The 18,201-nt window shown below is 47.2% G+C and overlaps 1 protein-coding gene across 1 annotated transcript; it reads left to right on the forward strand.

Moving 5' to 3' along the window:
* Nucleotides 1–176: 176 nt before the first annotated feature.
* On the forward strand, nt 177–18,201 carry TFB2M (transcription factor B2, mitochondrial). The gene is made up of 8 exons (XM_075597073.1): nt 177–664; nt 5,725–5,813; nt 6,739–6,892; nt 7,608–7,756; nt 9,177–9,266; nt 11,902–11,964; nt 12,687–12,838; nt 16,023–18,201. Exons 1-8 carry the CDS (start codon nt 352–354, stop codon nt 16,207–16,209), a joined length of 1,197 nt encoding a protein of 398 aa, XP_075453188.1. The 5' UTR covers nt 177–351; the 3' UTR covers nt 16,210–18,201.

Raw genomic sequence — 18,201 nt, forward strand, 5'->3', positions numbered from 1 at the left:
GAGCCAAACCCTGCACTACCAGCCGCCACATCCCTGCATCGGTGAACACCTCCGGCAGCAACAATCAACGTGACCGCGCGCCGTGGCAGCCCCCCAGGGCAACACGTAACCCCTCTACATGCTACTGTTCCTGCAATGCTTCCGCCCCGGAAGCGGAAGCTGCGCGTGGAGCGCTGTTGGGCCGCGCGCAGCGTGTCACGATTGGTTGCCATGTTCCTGTCCTCGGTAACTGCAGCAGACAAGGTCAGCCCACGTGTGCGCGCGCGCTGAGGGTCCGGGGCTCGGAGAGGAGCAGGGTGGGGATCGCGGCGCTGCGGGTCAGTCTTGTCACCCCGCCCCTCTCCCGGCACGATGTCCTCGCTGAGCGGGACCCGGCTCGCGCTGTGCGCGCTGGCCGCGCGGTGCGGGCCCGGGAGACTGCCCGGGTCTGTGCTTCCTCCCGGCTCCCTGCGCTGCTCCCGCGGGCTGACCACGGTGGCAGGGCAGAAGCGGCGGCCCGGTGCCCTGGACTCGCTGGATCTCCGGGACATGGCGGAGAAGATTGAGTCGTGCAAGCAGTTCCGCAGATTCATATCTGATCCCGAGTTGGCCAGGACCGTGCTGAAGTGTCTGAACCCCTGGGAGGTGAGAGAGAGCGGGGCGCTGATCATGGAGTGTAACCCAGGTAATACTGAGCCGCCCCCCCCCGTGTGCATGTGCTGGGTCACCCATGCCCCCCCCCCGTGTGCAGGGTCACCCATGCCCCCCCCCCCGTGTGCAGGGTCACCCATGCCCCCCCCCCCCGTGTGCAGGGGTCACCCATGCCCCCCCCCCCCCCGTGTGCAGGGTCACCCATGCCCCCCCCCCCGTGTGCAGGGTCACCCATGCCCCCCCCCCCGTGTGCAGGGTCACCCATGCCCCCCCCCCCCCGTGTGCAGGGTGACCCATGCCCCCCCCCGTGTGCAGGGTCACCCATGCCCCCCCCCCCGTGTGCAGGGTCACCCATGCCCCCCCCCCCCGTGTGCAGGGTCACCCATGCCCCCCCCCCCGTGTGCAGGGTCACCCATGCCCCCCCCCCCCCGTGTGCAGGGTCACCCATGCCCCCCCCGTGTGCAGGGTCACCCATGCCCCCCCCCCCGTGTGCAGGGTCACCCATGCCCCCCCCCCCCGTGTGCAGGGTCACCCATGCCCCCCCCCCCGTGTGCAGGGTCACCCATGCCCCCCCCCCCGTGTGCAGGGTCACCCATGCCCCCCCCCCCCGTGTGCAGGGTCACCCATGCCCCCCCCCGTGTGCAGGGTCACCCATGCCCCCCCCATGTGCTGGGTCACCCATGCCCCCCCCCCCGTGTGCTGGGTCACCCATGCCCCCCCCCCCCCGTGTGCTGGGTCACCCATGCCCCCCCCCCCCCCGTGTGCTGGGTCACCCATGCCCCCTCCCCCGTGTGCTGGGTCACCCATGCCCCCTCCCCCGTGTGCTGGGTCACCCATGCCCCCTCCCCCGTGTGCTGGGTCACCCATGCCCCCTCCCCCGTGTGCTGGGTCACCCATGCCCCCTCCCCCGTGTGCTGGGTCACCCATGCCCCCCCCCCCGTGCTGGGTCACCCATGTCCCCCCCCCCCCCGTGCTGGGTCACCCATGTCCCCCCCCCCCCGTGCTGGGTCACCCATGTCCCCCCCCCCCCGTGCTGGGTCACCCATGTCCCCCCCCCCCCCCGTGCTGGGTCACCCATGTCCCCCCCCCCCCCGTGCTGGGTCACCCATGTCCCCCCCCCCCCCCGTGCTGGGTCACCCATGTCCCCCCCTCTTCCCCCCCACCGTGTGCTGAGTCACCCATGTCTTCTCCTCTCCCCCCCCCCCCACCGTGTGCTGAGTCACCCATGTCTCTCCTTTCCCCCCCCCCCCCCCCCCCCACCATGTGCTGGGTCACCCATTTCTGTGTGTGTACCGTGTGCCCCCCCCCCATCCCACGTGTGTAGGGTCACCCATGTCTCTCTCCCCCCCCTGTGTGTTGGGTCACCCATGTCTCTCTCCCCCCCCCCCCCGTGTGCTGGGTCACCCATGTCTTTCTCCCCCCCCCCCCCCCCGTGTGTGCTGGGTCGCCCATGTCTCCCCCCCCCCCGTGTGCAGGGTCACCCATTTCTGTGTGTGTGCGTCTGAACCCCTGGGAGGTGAGAGAGAGCGGGGTGCTGATCATGGAGTGTAACCCAGGTAATACTGAGCCGCCCCCCCCCCGTGTGCATGTGCTGGGTCACCCATGCCCCCCCCCCGTGTGCAGGGTCACCCATGCCCCCCCCGTGTGCAGGGTCACCCATGCCCCCCCCCCGTGCAGGGTCACCCATGCCCCCCCCGTGTGCAGGGTCACCCATGCCCCCCCCCCCGTGTGCAGGGTCACCCATGCCCCCCCCCCCGTGTGCAGGGTCACCCATGCCCCCCCCCCGTGTGCAGGGTCACCCATGCCCCCCCCCCCCCGTGTGCAGGGTCACCCATGCCCCCCCCCCGTGTGCAGGGTCACCCATGCCCCCCCCCCCCCCCGTGTGCAGGGTCACCCATGCCCCCCCCCCCGTGTGCAGGGTCACCCATGCCCCCCCCATGTGCTGGGTCACCCATGCCCCCCCATGTGCTGGGTCACCCATGCCCCCCCCCATGTGCTGGGTCACCCATGCCCCCCCCCGTGTGCTGGGTCACCCATGCCCTCCCCCCCCTCTTGTGCTGGGTCACCCATGCCCCCCCCCCACGTGCTGGGTCACCCATGCCCCCCCCCCGTGCTGGGTCACCCATGTCCTCTCCTCCCCCACCGTGTGCTGGGTCACCCATGTCTCTCCTTTCCCCCCCCCCCCCACCGTGTGCTGGGTCACCCATTTCTGTGTGTCCCGTGTGCCCCCCCATCCCACGTGTGTAGGGTCACCCAAGTGCCCCCCCCCCTGTGTGCTGGGTCACCCATGTCTCTCTCCCCCCCCCCCCCCCGTGTGCTGGGTCACCCATGTCTCTCCCCCCCTCCCCCCCGCGTGTGCTGGGTCGCCCATGTCTCTTTCCCCTCCCCCCCCCGTGTGCAGGGTCACCCATTTCTGTGTGTGTGTGTCCCGTGTTCCCCCCCCCCCCCTGTGTGCTGGGTCACCCATGTCTCTCTCCCCCCCCCGTGTGCTGGGTCATCCATGTCTCTCTCCCCCCCTGTGTGCTGGGTCACCCATGTCTCTCTCTCCCCCCCCCCCCCGTGTGCTGGGTCACCCATGTCTCTCCCCCCCGTGTGCTGGGTCACCCATGTCTCTCCCCCCCCGTGTGCTGGGTCACCCATGTGTGTGTCCCGTGTGCAGGGTCACCCGTGTGTGCCCCCCTCTCCTCACATGTGTAGGGTCACCCAAGTGCCCCCACACCCTATGTATGGGTCACCCAGGTCTCTTATCTCCCCCCACCCCCGTGTGCTGGGTGACCCAAGCGGCCCCTGAACACCGCTGCAGGGTGAGTTAAACCTAACTAGGGATTCCAGTTTTAGGTTTTAACCTGACCCAAAAAAAGTCCTATTCACACTTTGAGTGCCAGGTGGGTCATAGGCCGTGGTGCTCTGGCCCCATCCGGCACTCGTCTCCGCTCACTCATGTAGGGGAAGAGTCATCTCCCTTTCTTCCGCAGTCAGTGCAGATCACGACCTGAGCACCATACTGTATGAGCACAGGACGCGATCTCCCCATAGCTACTACGTAATGGGGCTACCAGAACTCATTACGTAGTAGGTACGTCGTGGGGGACTCCAAGGGTTCAATTAGATTATTATTTTTGCAACCAAAGGAAGTATGGAAAGTAAAAAAGATGCACAAATTAAAATGCAATACAAATGTGTCAATTTTCCCCGTTGACTGATAAATGCAGATTCCTTTTTTATTATTATTGTTATTAAAACGTAAACACCAGAAAAACAAAAAAGAAACCCCCATTTCACAAAAAATAAACATCGTAAACCGGAATACCTTCATATAATCCAGTGTCTGCAGCACAGGGAGATAGTTTGATGAGTGGTGCTTCACCTAATGTATGCGCTTAGTAGGTAGATGTTGATAATATTCAATATTGAGAGTGCTGTCCTAGTGTCCATAAGGCATGTAGAATTATGTCCAATAATGTCCACTAATATCCAACTTGGGGAGATGTGGGGACCTAGTGGTGCCCACCTGGCAACCACACAGAAGTCCCACTATGAATAAAACCTCCCACAGGATAATGGCCAACGGGATAACAGTCACTGAGAGGTAAAACAGAGGGCAGTGCCCTTAACTTACAATAGTATCCAGCCAGGACAGGTTCTCCAGCGTGCAGACCTCAGAAGTATGGGTAGTCACAGAGTAGGATGAAGGAGCACAACGCTGTGCTCCTTCTTCATCCTACTCTGTGTCTGCAGCACAGGGAGCTAAAGGAACTTGCTCGAGGTCACAGGGAGAGTTGACAGGTTATCATTAAATTGAGGAGAAAAAAGTTTCATGGGTCCTGTAACTAGTGGTGCTGCAACCCCCTCTAGCCCCGGGTATATATATTTTTTTCATTCTGGAAATGTATTTATGTTACAGATTTTGCATGCACATTCACATTGGGAGAAAAGTGCCACGTAATATAAGTTAAGTTATTATTATTAGTATTATTATTACAGCACTCCCAAAATAGCTCCTTCATTCCAGGGAAGAGCGAAACAGTGTTGCCTGATAATTCTTTTCTACTTGACACCATACTGACCAGCTCTCCCTATGTATAAGGCCTCGGCCATGTTAACCGCTTGCTGGCGGAAGCGTGTTGAGGCGCGCTCCCGCTCAGCACTGAGCCCCTACAGCCGCAATTAGAGCGGCTTTAGTAGGGGCTCACCTGCACTTCCGCACGCTTGCGGAAGCGCTGGTCTTAGGGGAATTTAAAATTCCCCCGCTTGCCGGCGCGACAGGGCGGTCACGTGAGTGGTTTGCCCAATGAGGGCGAACCAGCTCCGTGACGTCACTGGCCCGGCCCCGGGCCAGTGATGCGCCCGCCGACGGCGCGTGCGGTAAGCAACCGCAAGGCCAGGGAAAGCACCCGCCTCAGCGTCAAGCAGGGAGCATGGACTCAGCCGAAGGGAGGCAAAAACAGTGACTTGATCCCACTGCAAGTGAATGGAAGTTTAAAAAAATCTCCAGCGTTTACATCATAACTCCCTGAATGTAGCTTTCAGATGTTGCCCTGATTGTTTGATGCTGAGGTTTAAACCAGCTTCATCCCACTTCTAAGGCCTCGGCCAGGGTGCCTCTGAGCAGGCGGGCGCGCTCACGCTGGCCGCGATGAAACACATTGATGCAATGTGTGTGGCCAGCGTGAGAGCAAGCTCCTGCGCGGCGCTTACCTGCTTGTGCTAGTGCACAGAGCATTTGAATTCTCATAGTTCCTTTTTCTGTTGCTTTTCAAACCTTGACAATAATCTTCAAGGCGCTGCGCACACTTACGACGTAGCCACATAGGGGTGACATTGAAAGTAAGGTAAAAGACATGGGGTGTTGTGAAACGTAATCAAAACAGTAGTTAGGATTTTTCACATTCAAAAGTGACACAGTATGACCAGAAATATTACCAGAAACCAACACTGCAGAACAAAGGCTACGGCTACGCTGAGGTATTGTTGAACTTAAGTTGTTGTTTTTGTTTTTTTATATATTATTGTGGTTAAACGCATTTGAAACCATTAACAACAACTGATGCTATTAAACCAATAGCTTTTTTTTTAATTGATTTATATTTTTAGGTCCAGGAGTATTCACTCGGGCATTACTAGATGCCGGTGCCAGAGTCGCTGCACTGGAAAGTAACACCGTCTTTCTTCCTGACTTACAGGTATTTGAACAGTTATGTCTTGTTGCTTAAATGTTGTTGGTTTTTTTTTCCTCCAGAGAGAGTTTGTTTGGAAAGTTGTTTTATTTTGCATTAAACTAATGCAATGTATTTTGTTGGCAACTTCAGTTTGTAGTGAAGGAGTTTAAATTCAGAAATACATTTTCTATTTTGAAGTTACTGCCTTGAGATTGTTTGATTTCTGTAAATACTGAACTCTTCGAGTTTAATCAACTGAAACTATAACGTTGTGTGAAATCTAAACACAGAACATGAGTTACGAGCCTGTGTATATTCTGCCTGCCGAGCCATTTTATTTAGGGAATATGAGGACAAGTTGAACGTACTTTGAAACCGTGCATAGACATGGGCCTCTACCCCTCTCTTAAACCATTGGGGCATTGTGGGTACCTCTCGCCGCTAAATGGTTAATTCAATGCCACGTACACAAAGATAATAGATTAAGTACTATTGCCTCCATGTATATGAGCCGTGGCACTTCAGTTACTGTTATTTATTGGTTCTCCGGATTGTGATCTCAGAATAAGCTTGTGCTCCTCTCCATCTGACGACCAGCAGGACACCTCCTATAAGTCATTCAGGTGGTGGTAGGTGGTTAGTTCCTGTAATTTCTGCATCTTGCATTACACGTGCCTAAAAGTGGGCCGCACGTGTGTTAGAGGTCTCTTACAAAAGTAAATGTCACTAAAGCATTAATCTCTTACTCACCAGCTGGCACTTTATATGTGATCAGTTATTGTTTACTTATCAGTAATAAGTTAAACGTGTAAATTACGTATGACTTGGTGAATAAACCGTGGAGGAAAAAATATAGTATGTATTTTTTGTTTTTTTCTATTGTTGCCAGTGAATTACATTGTACTTGGATAAACACCCAACAACATTGATTTCCTCCTCTCTTTCCCAGGCTTTAGAGAACCGAATGGATGGGCAACTTGAAGTTGTTCATTGTGATTTCTTCAAGTTGGATCCCTTTAGCCAGAGTTCCATGTCACCTCCAGTTATGCACTCGGAGACGCTGTTTGAAACTCTGGGCATTTCTGAGGTTCAGTGGACTGCAGGTCAGTTCCTCATCAAGGTTGTGTCCACCTGTACAGTTTAAAAATGTTAAAATAGCGATCTCTCTTACATGTCTTCAGCATGTTCACGTGTAGATATTATTTTATCTGCACTTAGTTGCGTGGCTCCAAGCTACAATATTGTGTATTTTGAAAATATTTGCAATAGTAAATCTATTTTTTTTATTTTTATTGTTCATAAACCCTTTCTTGTGTATTGTTTTGTCCTTCAGTTTTATGAGTAGCATATACTATAATAAATGTTTGATTTTCTCGTAAAGACATTCTAAAGTTCAACACCCTTTTGTGGATCTGGGCCCCAGTGTTTTGAAGAGTGAATATTTACTAGATGTTGGAAAAGTTCACTGGCAGTCCATTTTATTTATTTATATCTATATATCTCTTCTGCAATAATAAAAAAAAAAAAAAAACAGAACTACCAAAGAATTTGCCAATAAAGGGCCTGACCAGAAGGGAATGAAGGAACTGTAAAGACAATGTGTACAATGTGTACAATGTGTTGAGGGGAGGATTCAGTTGGTCTACCCCAGCTAAACATGGGAGATTCATTCTCTGTATTTGCTGGAGTGGTTGGAGAAACAGCCAGTAACGTTTTTAACCTTCTTGAAAGACAGAACGTGCTGGTTCACTTGATTTTAAATGTTTACGAAATAAACGACGGCATTACAAAAATAACCTTTGAATTTATTCGTTGCAGATGTTCCCATAAAAGTCGTTGGAATCTTCTCCCAAAAAAACGAGAGGAATATGCTTTGGAAACTTATCTATTCTCTTTATGAAAGATTATCTGTATACAGATATGGAAGAGTTGAGCTAAATATGTTTATAAGTGAAAAGCAATATATGGTATGTTTCAAAAAATGTTTTAAAATTTTTTTGCTATTACATTATTTTATTTACCCTGCTTCAGTGAGCAAATTTGATATATGCCTCATTCAAAGGGATAGTCCCACCTTGGCAAAGGGCAGTGGCATGTTTTTATTCTGCTAAACGACTCCAGGTTCTCTTTGTTTGTTCCTTGTTTGCTAAGTCATTATGAGTATGCTTGAGTAACTGGTATGCTTGAATTCAACAGACCTGAAGAAAAATGAAATCTATTAATTATCTACAAGATGTAAATGTGTGTTTTTTTTGACGATTGATTGAATCTCTTTGAGGAAGCAAATGACATTATGTTTTTGACATACCTTTTTAGCGGACTGACGTTAGACTTCTGCATGTATGAAATCATGGTGTACAGCACTTGCAAACCCTCATAAGTTTCTCCTGCAAGGGCAGTGCGGCAGCTCAGTTGGCAGGAAACAGTGATGATAATGGGTGGATGTGAACTCAGCAGGGGGTCTGCATGTGGACTGCAGAGAGGATTGCCATAAATTAGCAGGGTCTAAAGCTGCGCTTATAGCAAGCGCGACGTCGCGACCAAAAATTTGCAAGCTGGGTAAATTTGATTTTTCAGAGACTGTCGCCACTTGTGACTGTCTCTGAACCAATCAGTAACCCCGTCGCTGAAAGTTAAATTATAACTTTCGCGGGTGACGTCATCGGTCGCATCGCCAGCACTATACCCACGGCCTAAGAAAGTAAAAGTGGGTGAATAGCGGGATTGAAGAGGTGTCACACTTTAACTACCCTGTGGAACAGGAAGTAGATGCAAAGTATCACACCCCACAACAAATCTGCTCTCTAGGACAAAAACGGCTACTAGAACTTTCCACTACATACATTAGTTAAAAAATAATATTTTGTTAGCTTCGCTTCTTGGGATTGTCTGTAATTTAACATTTGAACTGAGAACATTTCAGTGAGACTGAAATACTTGAAGTTAAAGAAATACCCCTCAAAAAACAAAAATGGGAAAAATGCCCTAACATAATCTGATTCATGTTGTGCTAATGTGCTGTTTTTAGTTGCACATTTTCAGCAAATGATATCTAAAATTGAACTACAGAGTTTAGAAAAGGGTATGTTTGCTAAATACAGCAGCAAAAAGGAAAAAACTGAGGATCCATGTATTCTTGTTGTATAGTATTTTTATTGAAAGCCTCGCATTACATATATTTGTCGACATTTGTTAGAACCATGTCCTCTTTATGGCAAGTAAAGCAAATTGCTGCTTTAAGTTGTTTTTAAGCATAGAAACATGCATAAGTTTAGGACATATATATTTTTCCATTAAAGACTCTTTTGTTAACACAAATTAGTTAAATGAGAGGGGGGGGGGTGTGTGGAGGAAAAAAGTAACCAGTGAACCTCATTACTCTCCTAGCAATTGACCGCACTACCTGGAAACATGAAAAAGTACCAGGCAATAAGTGTGATGTACCAAGCGGCCTGTGACATTCAGCTTCTGCATATGGTAAGTGGCTCCTTGTGTAGAGTGTTGAGCCCGTCTTCAATTTAAAAGAATTTTCATCTAAATGAATGTTGTAAGACTTCTACTTTAACCCCTAGAATGCCAGGTGACATTGGCAACGCGTTGCAGAGCAGCACATTGCTGGCACGCAAGTGGTTAACCCTGGCGCTGCAAAGGGCGGTGACTCTTCGCTCTGCTTCGAAGTAAAGTGGGTCTTTCTGAGTTGTGGTATCGGTTGCCTATTCAGGGGTGCGCAAACTTTTTAGTCTGCTCGCGTCCCCTCTTACCTGATTGCCGGCATTGTCTGATGATGTGACCCCGCGAGGTGCCGCAAGAGACCAGGTGAGTTAGAGGCCTTGCGCTTTCCCCGGCATTTAATTTAATCGCTTTGGGGAAGTGCACGTGGCCTCTGTAATTGCTGTGCCCCCCATCCCCATAAAATCTCGCGCTACCCAGTTTGTGCACCCATGCCTATACGATCTGACTGCTGCTCTTTCTGTTCTGATGATGCAAAAAAAAATCCATAGATTGGACTAAAAAGTATTTGTTTATCAAGCGCTATTAATAGCCATTGAAATAAGATATTAATAATTGATGTTACGGTGAAACGGCAGCTGTAGTGCACTGTTGCTTTGAAAAATTAGTTCTTCTCCTTATTAGACAGTAGAGGGCCATTTGGTATTAAGCACTCGGTTGATATTACTAAATGGGCATAATCTCTTTAAAGGTAAACAAATTTAATACGGTGGTTACAGATTGTAACTGCAATCCTCCTACCCTCCCCAGACTCTCACACACTCACATTGGCAGGATGTGAATTAGTGGGTCCTGGAGCTGAACCCCATTTTCAGCTCCAGGAACCCCATAATTCATGGGATATATCCATATCCTCAACGGATGACATTGCCGCTTCCTATTTGACCCGGACAGGTCACGTACAGCACACCTGTGAGAATGTGACATGCATGTGGGGCAAGGGTTAATGACATACTTTTTACCTTCAGCAAAGTTCCATCAAATGAGCAATATCTCCCCTCACTCCGTCCCAATATACCATCTGTCATAAACACACTTGTGAGAAGGTGACTTAAATATGCAACCAGGGTTACTAGACGTGGCTCCTTTAGTGAACTCCCATTTTTCCTGTGCAAGGTACTTTCAATGAGTAAATATTTACCCCTTATTCTGCAATAATACCCGCTGTCACCACCCAAGAAATCTGCAACATAGATACATATTTTATCTGCCAGAGTCTAAGGTCGCGGTCTATTAAAGAAGAAAACTATGCACACATCTGCCATAGAAAAATGTCAGAAAATGTACTTTACTCTATACACAGTGTGCAAACAGTTCATTCAGAGCCCAAAGCATCACCTATTAAAGTTATGTTTTAACTGAAACTGGTCTGCATTTATTATTATTATTATTATTATAATGGTATGTTCTTGTAATAATCTTTCTGTAAACTAAGCACGGTATATAAAAATACAGTGCTTAGTTTACAGAAAGATTATTACAAAACATACCATTATAATAATAATAAATGCAGACCAGTTTCTTAAAATAAAAATAAAAAACATACGTTACCATATGTCATAGGTCTTTCCCTGAGAGGTCACCCCCTGTCGTACTTGGTTGCCATTTATTTACGACTTGAACGGGGTGGGGAGGATTTCCTGACGTTTAAAATCTGACTCAATATATAAAAGGTCTCATAACTTTATTTCTATAATTCTTGGACTAACACGAGTCATATCAGTAGATTCAGGCGAATTTGATGAATGTAACTACTAATTTTGACTGGGTTGCCCCTAAATTTGAATGACAAATGGATATCTCTCCCTTGCCAGCTCCTACACGTTATGGGTTTGGCCTTATTGCACCCATCTCCTTGAAACGTTTACAAGTATCAAAATGTTGTTCTTCAAAACAGATGTCATCTCATGATGTCCTCATTTTTAATAAAGCCCTCCAACTAAGTGGTAACCTGTATGTCATCTCTCCGTGTTGCTCCGGTGATATTTCAAGAACGTTAAGGATTTCTTTGCGGCTAACAGTCTATTGTCTATAGCCTTCCAAGCTATACAATATACACTTTTAGTGGGCCATCGGTGATGGCCCCCCCAATTAAGCCCTCTTTGTAGATCAGCACAGAAAAGGAATCATAAAAACAATCATTGTATTTGTAAAGCAGTTTCTAAAATAGATGTGTTCAGTTTGGAGGACACCAGGGTTACCACGATGCAGAAAGAAAACCACCCGAGTAACCAGCATTGGTGGTTTAAAAGAAAGTGATTGGATGGTGAAGCGGGCACTCTGGTGGTGTTACCAGCAAATCTATATTGCACAGAAAGACCAATGCCTCTCATGATAGTATCATAGTCAGGAGCTGAAGTATCTAGTAAGGATCACCATGAACACCCAGGATTTGTCTTGCCTTTCAGACATTATTATTATTAGTAGTGAAATGGCTCGTGTTAAAGGCTAATGCTTCCTGCAGGTGATCCAACACATGAGGTGCCTGAGCCTTCAAACACCAGCACACACTTCCAAACTCTCCTTCTTGCCCTCGTATTCATGTATTCAAAGTAGTCCCACATTTTAAATTCATTTGTTGCTTTGACTTCATTTTTTTTAGGAGCCCTGGTCTTCATTTTCGACATCTTCAAAATGTGGATCGCTTTCAATACCAAAGAGTGTGGTAGGTGTTTATAAATATGTATCGGCCTGAGCCACTATTGCAATGATTACTACTTATTGAATATTAATGCAGTTTTATAGTACAACGGGGAGCTTCCATAGCCAGGTAACAGCTTTACTATTTGGCCCACGCGAAACCATGCACATCTGGTTCCTTCATCAGTATTGAGATGAATAAATACTCTTTAAAACACGTGACCGGTATGAAGTGGTTTCGAATAAACTGATTGTTGAGCCGATGATCACACGTTGATAGCATTTTATGTATGTATGTCTTTATTTGTATAGCGCCATTAATGTACATAGAGCTTCACAGCATTAATAGATCCAATCGTATAAATAATAAGATATAAATAACATGAAGGGGAGAAGCGCTCCAGACATCAAAGTAACATTTAGGAAAAGGAGTCCCTGCTCCGAAGAGCTTACAATCTAATTAATGACTTTGCTAGGAGCCGAGGATATGAATTCACATTGTTTCTGAAGGGATTCACTCCTCAGGTTTTAGGTCTTAGAAATAATACCACATTAAATCTGTGGATGTTAGATGTCTACCTCTTCCTTGGTGGAGGCTCCGAAATGCATTTCTTTGATTTGTTGGGCAGGCCTACATATTCATGTCAAATGTTAGATATGGACAGAACAGCAAAGTAATCCACACATCAGCGGAAAATACAGCACAACTGGACTAACTGTCTCTCAATTTTATGTTTGCTGTTGCAGATCGTTCCAAATGACCATTTATGTTTAGTGCGAATAACTCCACGGAGGACCTTTTTCACAGAGGGTCTAACACCTGCAAACGCTGCTACATTTGTCGTAATGGTAAAGCAATGTCTTATCAAACGCAAGGCAAAACTTGTAGACAAACTAGAGTAAGTGTTCTTTTTATGGCGTGTTTTTCTTTTCTTGTCTTTGTTCCATAGGGATTATGTGCTGCATTTTGGTTCCTGCAGGAAGATATCTGTAGATGTGAAAAGGTTTAAAACGCAACAGGGCATAAAAATTGAAATCCATTTGTAGTAGAGCAAAATATGATACCTTATTAATAATGTAGTATGAACACTTCACTGTCACAAGGGTGACTGTTGTAGAGTTGTTGGCTCTTTTGGTAAAGAAGAGGTTAAATGGAAGTACTTTTACCCATCGACAGACAGGCCATACGCTTTATTTGCCAAACGTTTACTTTCCATTTGTTTTCAATTGTCTTTGTCCCTCTTTTGTCTTTTTTTTTCTTTGCCTACCTTTTTTGTACCTGTCTTTTTGCAGTGCAACACATATCTCATTTAACCCGTTTGTTTTTTCTGCATTACAATACCGCAGACTGGAAAGGAGACGCATCACAGCGGCGGCTGTAAGTCACCGCCATACTGCTATGTGATGTACAATGCACTGCAGTATGGGATGCGACTTCTATAGCCACTGCAGGGAGTGACAGTACTATTGTAGTCTACTGATTTCATTGCACCGTTCCCTGTTCTGTTGCAGTTGCCCGATGGCCCCAGGCACATTGCACAGCTCTAATAGGTATGCAGCACAAGGACCTCACCATTATCAACTGGTGACCTGGTAGCCAGAAATAGTGCCCTGCCACTTGAAATAAAGATGAACATTTATGTTTAATTTCCAAAAAATGGTCTAAGACAGTGGTTTTCAACCTGTTTTTTGGTTAGGGAATCCCAACCCTTGCCCCCCTGTCTATCTCTGGCGCCCCCATCTCTCCTCGTCGCCCCCATCTCTCCCCCTCTTGCGTGGACGCACGCTCTCCCACTTGCGCGCTCTCCCACTTTCGCGTTCTCCCACTTGCGCGCTCTCCCACTTGGACGTGCAGACACACCACCCCCTCCCTCTGCCAGAGCGAGCGCCCGCCCTCTCAAATGTCCGTGGCACCGGAACAGGTAGGGAGATTAAGTATAGCAGTGACGGGCGGATGCTGCCTGGCTCGGTTGCCGCAGGGTCACTGCTATGTGGTGGTGCCGCTGGGCCTGGGACGGCATGGGGGGGTTGTCCCTGCTTTCCCCCCCCCTCCCCCTGGCGGCCGCGGAACTCCTATGGGATGGGGTTCCGCGGAACTCCTATGGGATGGGGTTCCGCGGAACTCCTATGGGATGGGGTTCCGCGGAACGCCTATGGGATGGGGTTCCGCGGAACGCCTATGGGATGGGGTTCCGCGGAACGCCTATGGGATGGGGTTCCGCGGAACGCCTATGGGATGGGGTTCCGCGGAACGCCTATGGGATGGGGTTCCGCGGAACGCCTATGGGATGGGGTTCCGCGGAACGCCTATGGGATGGGGTTCCGCGGAACGCCTATGGGATGGGGTTCCGCGGAACGCCTATGGGATGGGGTTCCGCGGAACGCCTATGGGATGGGGTTCCGCGGAACGCCTATGGGATGGGGTTCCGCGGAACTCTGGTTGAAAACCACTGTTCTAAGATGTGTGGCAGTAGCAGAAGTGTGACAAATTCTGGCCACGGTCCAATGTTATGAACTGTAAATTAGGCATTTCATCAGCAGCCTGGTGAGATAATATTTGACATGTTCGTTCATGTAAAAGCTTGATCTTTTGTTAGAATATTATCTTTACTATAATGCGTAATTCTGGTCTGGGTGTTGATACCAGGCTCACTGTTATGTAGAGAATAATGGAGACCGTGTCTTTTCACATTTGTATTTGGACATCCAAGGTGTGGTGTGGCATGACCCACTAACCTCAATAAGCTTGAGAGACTTTAGGTTATTGCACACGAAGAGTCTGTGAAATGTGAATCCATAAACACACCCTCACACTGTGTTTTTTGTTTAGTTCTTAATTGCTGTGACAGGAGTTTGAAAATGCTAATATTTTAAGAGAAAAACATGTTTTCACCTAATGAAATGGTTCCTTTAATTAACAATTAAAATTGTTTTAAACGTGTGTGTGTGGGTCAGTGTGTCAGTCGGTCACGAAAAAAACCTGCAACAGACCTATAGAAGTGAAATGTGCTGAAACCAGTTAAGTAAAGTGTAAGAATAACACTACTGACGGTGCTGGGGATGAGAATAATATGAAAACCTACAGAGAAACTAAGAATCCCAAAAATTAGCACTCTACCATATATTAATTGTATCAAAATGTATTCATCACATCCAAACACAAAACAGAATAAAAGAACCAGTGGTGTCCATAAGGCTAAAATTATACTGAACACTCCTGACTAAATAAAGGTAACAAGCTGAAATAAGCTAATGTGAGAGGAGAGGCAACAGTATATCCTGCTAGGTGGATATGGATTCATAAATGATGGTCCTATGTGCTAATTAAATAGTAATTTACCCATGATTGTAAAAGTGTAGAGGCAAAAAGTGATTGCCTCTAAACACTCAGACCGGCCGGTCAGTTACTACCAGAATTAAACCTCTAACTGTGGTTAATTGATGTAAAAATAACAACAAGCTAGCATGGAGATAAAGAAATGAATGCACGTAGATTAGACACACACACACAGAGGAGCATGTGAAATGGCAGCTAACAAACAACAAAGCCATAAGAGGTACATATGGGTACTTAGCACGAGTCCAGCATGAGTCCAGGTAGGTGAAAAATTATCCACAACTAGTATGGTGCTCGTGCGTTCAAGAAGAGTAAACCGGAACTGCAACCGCCACACTGCGCCTCATCTCATGTATGTCTCCTTTGAATCTGGTGGTGTCCTCAGCTACTATTATCTTTTCCTGCTGTTTTGCGTGCTCGGTGCCTTCGTTCCGCGCTCCCGTTACCCAGGGAGCATGCGCAGTGTAGCGGTTGCAGTTCCGGTTTACTCTTCTCTTGTTTGATTATTGTATGAAGCAGTGCATCCTGTGCTGGAGAAGGCTTTCCAGCACTGGGAAAAGGCTTCATGTATTTGAAGGGCCATTGCACAAAAAATACAAAAATCAAGTTTCTGTCAAACATATGTTTTGGGGCATTTTATTGAAAGGAACAGAAATAAGTTTTAAAGTAGTTAATTATTTATTATATCTAGCTTTATTTCCCTACATAACATACTTATTTTGTATTTTATTGTGTTTATATTTCAGGTCCTGGAATCCAGGTACTGGACATAAACTATTGAGGCAGTTGGATATTCCTGAGGACATAGTCACAGGGAATGTGTACCCAGAAGAGTATAAACAACTTTTTGAAGCTATGCAATGTTCTGAAGAGCTGAACAAGAGTTGGATTTTTGATGAGGTCTTAGAAAATGTACAATTCTGTGGTTATTGATGAAGAACTTCAATAGAGCCCATATGAAAGGAGCAGAGTTTAAAGCTTCTTCCCACGTGTCAAATGAATGTTACCAGGAAAACAGCTTACCTTTTAAAAAACTGTATTCACTGCTTCCATTAATTTAACAATATGATGTAATGTTTACTACAAAAGCAGGCTGTGTCCCAAAAAGTAGCCAGATTTTATTTGAAAAATGTATATTATGTACATAGAAAAAAAAAATTAAGGCCGATAGAAAGGCTGAACAATATTCTATTTCACTGCAAGTGTGAGAGAGGACCAATTTTGAACTTTTGTGGCACTGCAAATGTCAGGGGATTATTTGGTAACGGTTTCAGGCAGTAAAACCGAAAGAATTGCACCAGACTAAGCTAAGGAAAAAAGACAGCTTTCTCTGGGATTGCTTTTCTTTGATAAATATGATGCTGTTTTTTTGCACTGGTTCTGCCCCAATTTTGCAGCCAGGAGAATTTAGTTAATAAACCTTGGTCTTTTAAGTATGTTTATATACCTCGCACATCCCTCTGTATTCTCCTTATTGTGAATGACCTACACACCTGTGCAGTTCTGGAAGACGGTTGCAGAAACTGTTTGGAGTCCTAACACACCGCTGCCTCAATCAGTCTTTATTTTATTTCTGTGTAGGTTACTAGATATATACATAGACGTCTTGTTAAGTGTGTACGCTACCTTTGTGCTTCAGAATAACGTAATGTATCTTAACCTACTCTTTCTTCTAAACCATTAAGGCCCAGCTTCAGAGATGTGTGCGGGCTTTAAGGAACCATAGCTATGAAGGATCAGACGCCGGCTATTTGGTTGTTCAGATTTTATGCACATAGGAACCACTTGTGCCCAAATCATTTTTGTCATCCTTTTTACAGACTAAAATGGAGTCTAAAAGCAATATTTATAAGAAAATATCTATACTACTAGAAACGGTTCTAAACATTTTGAGTAAGGTTTGCTACACGGTTTAAACTCCTAAATAATAATTTTACATTGAAAAAAAACGTACTTTGGCTTATGAAGTAATTTTGTCGTCGGCCAGAGCGTATCAATGATATTATCTGTGTATCCCTATTTACACAAGATTTTGGGAATACTTAATTAATTGGTACTTTTAGACAAGGCCTTATATTGCATATTGTCATTGTAGAGGTGAAACTGGAGTTTCTTGATATTTCTATTGAAAAACTCATTAAGTGCCTATTTAGTCATGGTTCAGAGTTACCAACATAAACCTCATTATGATTTTGATATATTGTGAAAAAACATATAATCGCCTTTTCTCCGTCCTTAAAGAATGTAGTTAATGACTTTTACCTCTACAATGACGATATGAAGTATTGGTTGGCTATCCTCAACTAGGTTTGGTCGGGGCCTTTCACAACCTGTTTGTGTATAGAGAATCACTGATGAAGTTCAAGGCAGTAATGTGTGACTCCTTAGGCCTGGGACATAGTAAGCACTTAGGCGCTACTGGCCGTTCGCTCTACCAGGAGCTTTTTGCTGTCCTGGCAGAGGAGACAGCAAGCGCGCTTGGGGGGGGGGGGTGTGTGCTGCCTCTGTCTTGTCTGGTAGTTACAATGCTGGACCGGCTGCAGACCCATTGGATGGGAGCGGTCACGTGACCGCTCCTCCGCTTCCCCGAGCGGCATCTTTCAAACTTGCCTGTCTCAGGGAAGTTTCTCAGCCTCTGCACGCATCAGCAAGCATGCGGAGGGAGAAACTATAGCCGCACTGATTACAGATGCAGGGGCTTTGTGCATCTGTTCAGCGCGGCTCAGCGACGCTGAGTTCACTATGTCCTGGGCCTTAGGCGTTATGAGATACAGTAGTAGGATTATTGTTTGACATGTCAGCTTTTGAGAGCAGAAGAGTTTGGTCATGCATCGTTTTTGTCAGCATCCACCAGAGAAGGCTGTACAAGTGCAGGCTAGTTTGGTTACATATGCTGCCTTTGGAATAAAGAACTTGATGATTTCT

This window comes from Ascaphus truei, chromosome 4 (assembly GCF_040206685.1).
Source record: "Ascaphus truei isolate aAscTru1 chromosome 4, aAscTru1.hap1, whole genome shotgun sequence".
Lineage (NCBI taxonomy): Eukaryota > Metazoa > Chordata > Amphibia > Anura > Ascaphidae > Ascaphus > Ascaphus truei.

Excerpts from the sequence above, each read along its gene's own strand:
- TFB2M (XM_075597073.1), top strand. The coding sequence starts at position 352 with ATGTCCTCGCTGAGCGGGACCCGGCTCGCGCTGTGCGCGCTGGCCGCG. Across the intron at positions 5,814-6,738 it reads TCTTTCTTCCTGACTTACAG|GCTTTAGAGAACCGAATGGA; the intron begins GTATTTGAACAG and ends TCTCTTTCCCAG. Across the intron at positions 11,965-12,686 it reads TTTCAATACCAAAGAGTGTG|ATCGTTCCAAATGACCATTT; the intron begins GTAGGTGTTTAT and ends TTGCTGTTGCAG.